This window comes from Apteryx rowi, unplaced genomic scaffold (assembly GCF_003343035.1).
Source record: "Apteryx rowi isolate R43461 unplaced genomic scaffold, aptRow1 scaffold_80, whole genome shotgun sequence".
Lineage (NCBI taxonomy): Eukaryota > Metazoa > Chordata > Aves > Apterygiformes > Apterygidae > Apteryx > Apteryx rowi.
Genome location: NW_020451094.1, coordinates 170,738 through 182,566, shown reverse-complemented (window position 1 = coordinate 182,566; position 11,829 = coordinate 170,738). Strand labels below are relative to the sequence as shown.

General features: G+C 43.4%; 1 protein-coding gene across 2 annotated transcripts in view; it reads right to left on the bottom strand.

The window, feature by feature from the left end:
- Positions 1-2,658: 2,658 nt before the first annotated feature.
- DNM3 (dynamin 3) overlaps positions 2,659-11,829 on the bottom strand; it is a 177,372-nt gene continuing 168,201 nt past the window's right edge. The window contains exon 20 of one of the 2 annotated variants that reach the window (XM_026089156.1): positions 2,659-2,827. In XM_026089156.1, the coding sequence (XP_025944941.1) occupies positions 2,791-2,827 (37 nt within the window). In that variant the 3' untranslated portion in view covers positions 2,659-2,790. Of the gene's footprint in view, positions 2,828-4,313; positions 8,846-11,829 lie in introns of those variants that run through there. The other variant, XM_026089155.1, reaches the window with a different exon arrangement.

Below are 11,829 nucleotides of genomic sequence, written 5' to 3'. Positions count from 1 at the left end.
GGTGCAGTTTCTTTCTCTGAAGTTGTGGTTTCCAAATCCACTGAGATACAGTACTTCAATGAGACATTTTCTTTCAACTTGAATCTAGCCCAAATTTAAGTAATTCTAAACTGGCCAGGGATAAACCTTGCTGCTCAGGGGAATCACTGACATGTGCTGCCTGGAATATCCATCTACAGAGTCTGCAGCAGGGAAAGGCAAGCGTCAGTCACCACAACAGCGACAACAGGCTGTCAGAGGCCCAYGTCTTTCCCATGCAGGAGACTGGGATCTGGGAAGCAGGCAACAATGAAGCTTTAGTTTTTGAAAGCAGGATCTTTTTCTCTCTCCAGTTCACACTGTAATCACTAACCTTTTCTTTGTGCATCAGATAGCTTAGTGACATGAGAGGCTACAGCAACAATTTGAATGATCAGGAAACAAAGATTAGGGTTTTTGTCCTAACACATCCACTGAAAAGCAGCCTACGATGCATAATGCCACCAGCTGGTGTGCTGCACTGTTAGCCTTCTCCACCTATCCACAGAATATATGCCACATTTGCAGGATGGAAATAGCCCAGACAAGGTTAAAAAAAATTCTCCAAAGTCATAACATGCACTGATGCCAAAGAGTCACCCAGGTTTCCAGTCATGAAGTCCCTTACACTAACAACCAATACCTTTTTCTTTCTTTTTAGGAGATTTTAGGAATAACTACCAGAAATCCATGAAGTTCATAGCCCTACCTTAAACATTAGCTTTTACTAAATACTTCAGAAGAAGGCAAGGATTTTGCTGAAAGATTTAACACCACAGAGTGTCCTAAAAAGAAGCTTGTGCCTTACAGCCTAATGCATGGGTGTTGGCTGGCAGATGGAAGGACCAGCAGCAGCTCCTGGTTGGGGTGCAGTACATAAGGCCACAGAACTAAAATATCAGGCACCTTTTACTCACTGTTGCTTCCTCTCTTGGTACCATGCCATAGCCCAGAGGGAATGCAGTGGAAGTTTCCCCCAGTGCAGAACAGACTTTTGAGCAACCTGGAGAAAAGCACTTTGTGAAATTCAGCCTGCTCGCATTCACTCTTACCTGAGAGGTGAAGCATGGCCAGAACCACCTGCCTCTTGAAGAGCCCCCTGGGTACAAACTCCATCGCTTGTCAGGAACAGTCCTGAAATAAGCAATTTCTGAATTCTACTGAGCTCTTTTGCCTCAATATTGAGATACTGCGAGCAGCAGTGTGTTCCGCAGACAAAAGATGTGGCAAAGTTAGCCAGTCTGAGCTCCCCTTCCCATTCCCTACTCTGGAGGCAATAGTGTTCACAAATATGCTGTTAGGACCCTCCATTCCTCCCTTTTCCSAGGTGTTGGGAAGCACACTGCCCATCACTGCAATCTCCTTAGCACAGGGATTCCTGGCTTAGCACGTGCAGTTCAAAGGTCCAGTAAGAATGATTACTTGTTTATCTCCCTCTCCTAAAAGTTGCTGTACTTCTGTTTTTTTTTCCTTCTTCCTGCTAATCCCTTTGTTATTTTTCCTGTTGTGCGCTATCAAACAACAAAGTCTGAGTGAGAAGAAACAAAAATTGGCATGAGTCTACAGCTCTCTGGGCTTGCATCCCCTTATCATTTGAGTAAACACAGTGTGTGGCATTTACCAGCACATCCAGGTGAGTCAGCAGCTCCCTGGATATATGAGGTCTCAGCAGGGACCTAAATCAGGTGGAACTGGAGGAACTGCCCGAACTTAGCAGAGGTGTGTCAGACCTGGCTTGAAACTTAGCACAGCCTGTGCATTGTCAGGTCTCTTCTACACACTATACTAATTTCACCTACTCTCCTGCCCCCATCCCCAGAGCAGCACTGCTGCACGTCCCTCTCCCTGTAAGCTTCCTCCTACAAAGAAACATATGGTTCCTGCCTCTCAAAAAACAAGCTGGCATCCTGACATTACATTGTGCCTCCAGTTCATGCCTGCACAAATTCCCCCCAATTTATCTGCATGGTTTGTGAGATACCTCTTCATTGTTTTAATATGAGAAAAAAGTAAATGAAAACATTGATTAGATTAGATTGATTAACTCCTTTAGGCTTACTCCTTTATATACTTCTCCAGCACCCAAAACAAACACATTTTCTGATCATTAAATGCCAGAATTTATCTTTCACTTGGATGCCACAGGGACAGACATATTTGGAATCCCAGAGGTAGCTACTTACAGTTATTTGAGCTCAGATGCTCCAGCAAGGTTGGCTCACAAAGAATTCAGGAGTTCAGCTAGAGAAATGGTCACAGCAGCTGCTATTTCTTTATAATCATGCAGATTCATCAGTGGAGAGACTGCTACAATCTTCTCCTTGGACCTTCCGCTCAGCACACAGTCTGGTGTCACCGCTGGTTTATTAGACATCTCTTCAGAGACTCTCTTTCAGTCTCTGTTGTTAAAGTCATTGTCTATTCTTCCTCCTGCTACCACTAAGCCAAAGCCACTTCTCCTGAGCAATCCTAGAGGTTAATGAATTCAGAAGCTGTGGTAGAATCCCAGCAGCATGTCCCTCCCTCCCCATCAGATGGCCAGAGTCTCAACAGGACCCAGGCAATTGCTTTCATGGGGTGTTAATGGCTCCATGTAAGAAAGAGTGGGTAGAGCCTTTAATGGAAAAGCATTTTATTTTATTTATCACAAAGCTTATCATTGACATCTGAAAATAAAATTTTTATTTACAAATAGTCTAGTGCAAATTAAAGGTAATTTTGGCCAAAAAGACAACAGATTGTATATAACACAAAAGAAATGAAATGCGTGTGTTAGGACGATCTTCCTGGAACAGCTGGAGGAGGTCGCCTAGGAAAAAAACAAAAAATAACCCAAAATTCATGGGGAGGGGGGAGAACAGAATTAAAACAAAAGGTTAAGATACAACAAAATGGCTCATATACAAAATTATAAAATGGGTTAAGAGAAAAAAGGCACAGAACATGCACAGTAAGGAAAAGAGCAAGAACAAGATTAGAATCAGCTGGCTATCAGCACAGCCTCTGCTTTCATCCTCACCGCTTCCCATCTGACATGCTGGCGCCAGAGAACTAGGACAATCACATCACGAGTGCCGAGGTCGTTGGTCAGAAGCTTTCTAATTTTCTTGCAGCAAATAATATCCTCCAGAAGAGCTTTTCCCCAGCCAGCCTTAAAATCTGGATCACGGTTTGTTTCAAACATTGTTCTTGAAGTAGACCTTTTAAGTGAGATTCTGATGGATTCGAGGAACGATCAAACAAGATGATCTATGTGTTGGATTGCAGTATTTGGAGGGGACATTGCTAAGCAAGGCTAAAAGCTTGGGTGATGGCAGTGCAATGAATCTACTGCCAAAATTAGCAGGAAAGACCCTTGGCAGTCAATGGCTTAGTGCAGCGGTCAGAGAAGAGCAGCCACTCATCCTAGTATCCAGCAGACAGCACTGACATATTAGCTGGCCAATACACAGGGAAACAACTCACACAGGGATATTTAATGTACTCCAGCCAGACAGGACACGTGTGTGACACTCCTGTCTACTGAAAGTGAGTGCAGAGACTGCCTCAGGCATATCCATCAAAGGCTATTCAAAAAAAATGCTCCTAAGTGTTAAAGCAAACTTGCTGCATATACAATGGGATATTGCTGCTTTGCTCATCCCACGTTTTGCTCCCCCCATTTTCCCAATACCTAAGGACTAGCATAGTGACTGTTGTGCTCAGTGAGGAAATGCCCCCTTGGGTAGGAAGCTGTTGTGCGTTTGCTGCTTGCTGTGCCGTAACAGACCAAACCCACTCTTCCAAGCACTGATTCCAGTTACTTGGCTCTTACTAATCTGAAGGAGGAAATGAATAACAGAGACATTTTGAGGCATCTGCATGTTCATACACAATCACTTTAGGGAGAAATCCCTTCTAGACAGAATGCACACACATGCACAACTTCACTCCAACTCCTGCTCTTGAGGACTCAGCCTGGCCCTCTGCTCAGCTCTGACTCTCCCCCAAAACACGTTTTCCCTAGTAGTGAAACAAATATCAGATATTGCCTGAAAAACACTTACCCATTTCCCAGCAAAACATCTCTGCAGCACTCCAAGCCCCTAACAGGGTAGCAAGCTGAATACTTTCCATGGGTCACTTCCCTCCCATCTCCCCACACACTTAAGTGACATCTCCAGTGATATGAACTGCAACATGCGTGTGTCTCTGATGAATCCTTACTGCAGTCCAAACAGAGAAGTGGAGTGCAGCATACTGAGATTATGGTGAAGACCGCTCATGCGCATCCAGAAAGTAAAAATAAAAGCCCATCAAGAGTTACAGTTTATTTCAGGTTCAGAAATGCAGCATAACATTTTTACAGCAGGTGTATGCAATGCTCAGTAATGACCATGGTTTCAGGAACCGACTTGCTGTGCTCAAAGGCCAACACCAGGAACCATTTACAGACAATGAAGCCAACGGCAGATGTTTTGGCTCATATGAAGTAGGGCATTAACATACAGAGCAAAATTCAGAAAGAAATTAAGCATTAGCTTCTTACAAAAAGAAGACATTGTTTACACCATTCTGGAAAAGTAAAGAAATAGGAAGTGAAACAAACGGTCAGCAAGACGGAACAAATCATATATCAAGCAAGAGTGAAGGACTGTCTGGACGGGAGGAGCCATCGGTATCAGCTCGCCTGCAGACAAAGCAAGAGGAAAGACAGGCAGAGTAGCATTCATTTACACAAGGGAGCTGTTCTGTTAGAGCCCRGGGGAGGAGGTTCAATGCCAAAAGCAGGAGACAGCGTGCTTTAAGCACACCAAGACATGAGGTGCCTCCCCAGTGTCACATGTGCAAAATAGGTCTGCTTTGAATTCAGGAGGTTTAGACTATTTTAAGACAGAAAGACAGAGCTAGCCAGTAATCTCAATATGCTGTATACATATTGTCTAGTGTAGTTGTCTGCAATATAGAGTATAATATTTTCTATGCTATACATTAACACAAAATGCCATAACATATAATGTATCTCTTCTAATATAATAAATATCTTCTTTTATGAGGCTTACTCAAAAAGTGCAATAAGATCAGCAACAAAATAAACACACATTAACTATTTACATAAACTTTTTCATTGAACATACAATCTTTTTAATCCTAACACAAGATCCCTTGAGATTAAAGACTGAGAGCTATTTATGGCACAAGTGAGCTCTTCAGCTGTTGGTCATCCATGATGGGATGAGGTGGAACATGTTCTTTATGTAGAGATCCAGGCTCAGCCTAAATGCAATAACAGATGAGCACCCTCCTGAAACTTAGCTACATATATCATCCAGCTAATTACCAAACTCACGTAAACTCAAGCAACAGAAGTTTTTTAACAGGAGTCTCCACTACTCCCTGTCAATCTTCTGAGCTTCCCCAGAAGGAATCAGACAACGGGAGAGGAAGCCATGCTCCTTAGATACAGGAACTCAGGCTTAGCTCACCCTGYGTACAGGTGTCCACCGAGGGGAAAGTGGCCTGTTCTAGCCAGCCAGTCCCTCCAGCAGATACACGGGGATGTACTGGTGAGCTTGTCCTGCTGTCTTTCAGGCCTGGAGCGAGCTGGTGCCAAGGCTGCTCCTCCAAGAACAAGGAATGGGGAGAGACACAACTCACCAGATTCTGGAGTGAGCAAGAGAGACAAACTTGTTCCAGGCACTGTACAGCACGAGGAAAGGGACCATGGTTAGAGGGTGAGAATTTAGTCAACTAGAAGTAGCAATTTTTTGGGGAAGCACTTAGAATTGTTGTTTCTTGGAAAAATGCTATGCAATTTATTCTGAAAAGTGTATATGCAAGAAGTTAGAGATAAAAATCATCCAACTCTGGATCTGTGCTCAAGGTTAATTAACCTGTACACCCAGAAGTGTTGCATTTCAGAAGTAGGGCCAGATTTAGGTGTGATCTGAATGGAGATGCAGAAGAAGGAAAGGCTGTGCAGCTGCACACTGTGTCCCACGACCTCAAAAATGAGTGCAGAACCAGATGGTGCTAACATTAGGGCTACAGACCCCTCATCCCTCTTCCTCTTTCTGGTAAATCTACACTTGAGAGTTTCATTTATAATTCAAGATTACCATGGAGAAATACAATTTCTTGTGAGGCAGAGTTAAGGGTAACACTGAATTGTGATAACTGTGTATTTCCTTAGACTTGACAGAAACCATGAGTAACATAAATTAAGGAGTCTCAAGTATGGAAGATTTAATTAAACATTTTTAGACCAAGAGTTATGCCATCTAACTGAGGCTCTTAACTTACCATCATTACCACCCCGGTGTCCCATGCAGTCACACCAGCCTGAATCACCTTCTGGAGGCACTGTCTCTTCCCACTGAGCAAAGGAGACCTTGGACAACTACGGCTGTACTCAAGCATTCAGGATTGGGTGGGGTGAAGCCAGACCTTGGCCTTATAACATTACTGAATATTAAGATTTGGGGTTAAAATGACGACTTTCAGTGGCTGAGGTGGAAGAGGTGCTAAGCATGGCTTTCTAACAGAAAACAGCTGCCAGCCCAGGAACAGAGAGTTCTGATAATCTATATACAGGTTTGTTGGCTAGGCAACAATATGGACTACTATAGCTGCTTATAAAAACACATCTAATAGATTCATTATACGTTACAGAAGAGAGCACTGCACAGCAGAAAACAGAAGAAAAATCATCAAAATATGTTTTCACTTTTCTGTAGTAAAAAAACAATGTAAGTGCAGTTGGGTTTGCACCCTTTTTTCCCTTGTAAGCTGATTTTGTGCACTTGGTCTTGAAGATTTGGTCCTGTTCTCTAGACAAACACTGGCCATTTCAGTCGTTTGCCAAGATGCCATTGTACTGACAAATTCCATCTTCACTGCACTTCAAATGCTGACCTCTAGGCTCCCCAGGTGTGCGTCACAGGTATGAGGTTGACAGGAAATTAAAGTTAAGCTAACATACAAATCATGGTGCTTTTCCAAGCTCATCTCTCTCATGTAAGCAGAAACATGATTTGCTTCAGTGGTGAACATAACTGTTATTTAATCAGCAGCCTGGGACTAATTAACAGGGAAAATTTCCATTGGTTGTGGCTCTTTGACTGGATTCTTCCTAACCATGGAGATACAACATACTGTAGCCCTACATGCAGTCTCCATAAATAAATTTATTAGATTGGTTATACAAGTGGCCTTTGAAACCACCAAAGGCTTTGCCTAGGGATCTGTAACTGTAATTGTAATAACAACAATTAATATTTTCTGAAGACACAAGGCCAAATTAATCTMTAGTGTAATTCTATTGACTTAAGTTTTAAGCCACAAGGATGACACCAGCCCTAAGTTTTTAAAATTAAGTGATACAGTTAAGATAAATTTTTTTTACAATGTACTAATATACAGTTTGTAAAACAACAGTCAGAGAAGACCTCTGAAAGTGAACATCTGCTAAAATAATACATTGCCAGGATGCACAGCTGAGTGCTTCTCAGTACCTACTTGGATAAAGGGACTGCCAATCTGAGGCATGGGGGACTTCAAGAGATGCAAACAGAAAGTCTTTATATAGTGGAACTTCATTGACGGGCTTGAGCCAGTATCTTGAATCCAAACTGGATCCTTGGAAAGCTCAGATCCAAACCTAGGCCATAGCTCTGTCGACGGGCTCACACAGTGGGCAGAGGAATAGTAGCCCATTACAGCTGTGCATCCGTATATATGTATTCTTGCGTTTCACATAATGACTAAATGCAGTACTCAGCTCTCTGGATCCTGCCAGGCAGTATATTTATACATATCACCTGCACTCACACACATGTAGTGCTTCCAATGAGTTCAGTGGGAGTACTAACATGAGTAAGTGCTACTAGAGGACAAAGCAAGCTGGCACATGCTGGCCTGTCATGTACCAGCCCTTCAAACTGTTTTTCTCACATCCTTGCTGCAGGCTGTGGCAGCTCCACACTGAGACTTCCAAGTTATCTGCTGGGACTTCTGAATTTCCATTTCCACAGAGCACTACCCAGGCCAAGCCAGGGTACTGCAGCCTGGTCCTTGCTGATCAGCAAGACAACTTTGGATGTCAGTCACCAATGTGGAAAGAAGGATGTTGTAAAACACTGATTGTACCATATGTAGCCTTCTTGTTTAACGACATTCTTTATAAACTAGGCTTCTGATGAGGAGAACTATAGGAAAAGCAGCCATCCAGCAGACTTGCAAGAGAGACAAGGAAGTGTTGGGCCAACAAAGAGCTTGTATAAAAAACAACATTGCTTTTCTCAGCCCAGTTTAGCCATTAAAGAAGAAAATGGGCATAACCCTCTAATTCCAAATGACAGAAAACCTTTCTTTAAATGATATGCCTTACAAATCTGAAAGCTACATATAAAAGCAAAATGCCATTCAGATAAAAGAAAAAAAGCAGACTCAGACAACACGTGCACACATGCGCACACACACAAAGTCAATCCCTCATTTGACTGTATAGGATTGTAAGCACAGCTGTCTGGGTGAGTATGTATGTCAGTAGGTTAGCTAACATCAGCTACAGCACAAGGAAAAGTCAAGGCAGCACAGACCTTCCCAAAACATTTAAGACCTCATAAGCAATGCAGAATGGACAGAGAGTATATCAGTAAAATTGGTTACTTGCCTATAGATGTCCATACATGCCACTATACATTGGTTATTGCAACAGTTAAAGCAATTTGCTTCCACATATTTGGTTAACAATGAATGGCATGCCAGAAACTTCATTTAGTCTAACAGGGACGAATCTAACGGACGAATTACAGTGGGCCGAGTAGGTGAAGGGGGTGGTCTTCGACTGGAGAGAAAGAAAGAAGAAACATTAAGCGGAAACACTGAGAATGGATCTTTTGCTATAACTATGTGAACATGCACATGCACCTAAACATTATATTCTTATGCTCATTTCCACTGAAGCATGTCAGTCCTAAGCATCTACAATAAGGAAGAAGGCAAAAGGCTTCTGCAAACTGTGCCTTATTCTCGCACATCAGACAGCTCTTCTCTCTGGTCAAGTCTGTGTATTCTCTGAACACAATTACCTTCTGTGCCATGTAAATGATCAGTGGATGATCATTATTCCTGTCTTCTTCAGGGTCACTCCCAGCCTGAACAGCCACAGAGTGGACTTACAGGCACTTTTTCAGAGTGGCCAGTGGGAATCTGGGAGACAGCCTGGAGCAACTTCAGGTGCCTTTTGCAGAAGCAGAAAACCTGCAACTTCTTGCAACAGTTGGTCCAACGGGACCCATGCCACATAAACTGTGCTTGAATACCAAATATCAAGCTTTTTATCAATGGCCCCTTTTAAAAATGCCAGCTGTGGCGATGGATTCTGGATTCATTCACTTGCCACTAATGTGTTCATCTATCAACTTCAGTAACTGCTAAGAGAAACCCAGATTCCTTGGGAGGGCTCAGGGGACCTTATCCCCCTATTTCAAATGGCTGATTCAGCCTAGGCTCCTGTGCACTGCAAAACCCTGCATTTCAATTTGGGCTGCACCCAATAAGAGACCACAGAACAAGAATTAGACAGGAGCCGCATAACCCCTGAATGTGTTCCACCTGCAGCCCAAGCTGAGCAGGGGTAGTACACAACTCCCCTCCCTTCCTTGGCCAAAGGATGACACATCAACTCCATTAGATTTGTAGATGGATTCACTCTGCTAACTGCTTGTCTGCCTTCTACATTTTTGCGTGTATTTAGAGTGCATCTAAGTGGACCACTTCAGTGCTGTGCAGAGATAATCCAGTCAGCGTAGTTATGAAGACTACTTTGTAAATACTCTGTTCCACCTGGGCTAACACAGCCCACTGCTGAGCAAAGCCTGCACAGAGCCTGGGGTGAATGTACCCCTCCTGCCCTCAGTGCTCGCCCTAGCTCAGACGGTTCTGCCTGGCACCACTTTGTACTGTTTAAATATATATCTAAGTGACTGCTCTTCACAGCCAGTCTGCTCCCTCAGCTAGCTCTTTAGCACTCTGCAGCAGGGTTTTGTTGATGCAATTTATTCCAATCTGTCTCTTACACAATGTTTTTGCTCCTCTTTAACAGGAAGTATCTGTGCTCTCTTCATTCCTTAATCCAGTCCAGATCACCACAACGGTATAGCGGTTCTACAACGGCATAAACTCATGGTCTGAACTCAAGGTGGGGAGCCAAGAACTCTTCAGTTCTAATCCAGCTTTTACAGACTTCATTAATGACCAAGACAAATCATACAGCCCTCTCTAACTCTGTCCTCCACCTATGACAGTAGAGACAGTTCCCATCTCAGAAGGTTACAAAGAAAATGTGTCTCATTCTGTCAAAACTATATGGAAGATGAACAGAATGCAAGAATGTGCTAATCTTCTGTGAACCAGAACATAATATATGAGACAAATTTACACTTGACAAAAAAAAAAAAAAAGCTTGTTTGGCTCCAAGTGTATCTTGTACAGCAATATTCTCCTTTGGTGAAGAAATGAGAATTTTAATCCCTACTATGCAACAAATACAAAACATGCCAACTGAAGCGTTCATGTAAACCATTATATGGAAAAATTATAATTTTTTCATGGTGTATTTTTCTTACAGAAGAATGTTACTGTGTTAACTATTGTTTCTTTTGCTGCTCCAGTGTAGGTCTTCTGGACCCATTTCCAAAATTTGTAGTTTCATAAAGAACCACTTCTAAGGCTCTGCATTTCTGCTGGGTTACATTAAATTATTCCTTTATTGAAATGCCTCACATTGCATTGTTTAGTGCTTACTGAAAACATCATATCATGTGTATACAATTTACAAACAAGGGAAAATGCATACAGCTGTCTTCATATCAAATTTAAAAGATACAAGCCCAGCCTTGTATTTTAATACCAGGTTGAATGTAGCACACTGACTTCCAATAACGTAATTTAGTCAAATTGCCATTTAAGACTAGCTGGGTCAGAAACTAGAGAGCACAGTGGGAGAACATCCTGGATTTAATCAGTCAAACCAAACCTGAACCAAAAATGGATCTGAGCCATTTTCTCCTTGAACCAGAACCGTTACTACACCTGAACTATTATTCTGAAGTTTTCATTAAGCTCAATCTAGAACTGAACCAGAAAAAAAACCCAACAAGCTCTCGTTCCCGCTTCAGACTAACAATTCGAGAAGAAGCTGATACTCCCAAGGGGCCCTCTCTGGCACGGAGCTGCTGCCGCCGCAAGGGTCAGTGGCGCAGCGGCCACTGCAGCCTCTCTCCGCGCTCCCTTCCTGGGCCTCTCTCCTCAGCCTGCCCCAGGCAGAACTGCCGGAGCCTCACGGCTCCCTGCAGCACTGCCGACACTGCCACGCTGCCCCCGGGCAGCCCTGCTCAGCGAGGGGCTCCTCAGCCCACGCTCTCCCCCAGCGATTCACTGCGGGTACCTCCCAGGGGGAGATGCATGCATGTTTCTGGGCCCCTGGGCAATGCAAATATTTGTGCACACCTTCCATATGGGCCTGGGTATGGACATATGTGAGGAAGAGGGCAGACTTCTCATTAACTTCAGTTCCACTCCTGCTCCTCAGCGATGCTGCTCATTCCCAGGGCAGTGTGGTCGCATGGGGCTGCCTTTCAGCTCTGTAACCCCCCACACTACAGTCATGGGAGCGGGTCCTGCATCCTGGAAATCGGAGGTACCTTCCAGAGGAGTGGTAGATAGGCCCTATTGCCACTCTGGTTGAAATGCCATGGTGATGTGACCCTCCAAATTTTTAACTGTTCTCTTTTTCTCAGGGTGAACAAGTCCAAATTGATTCAGGCT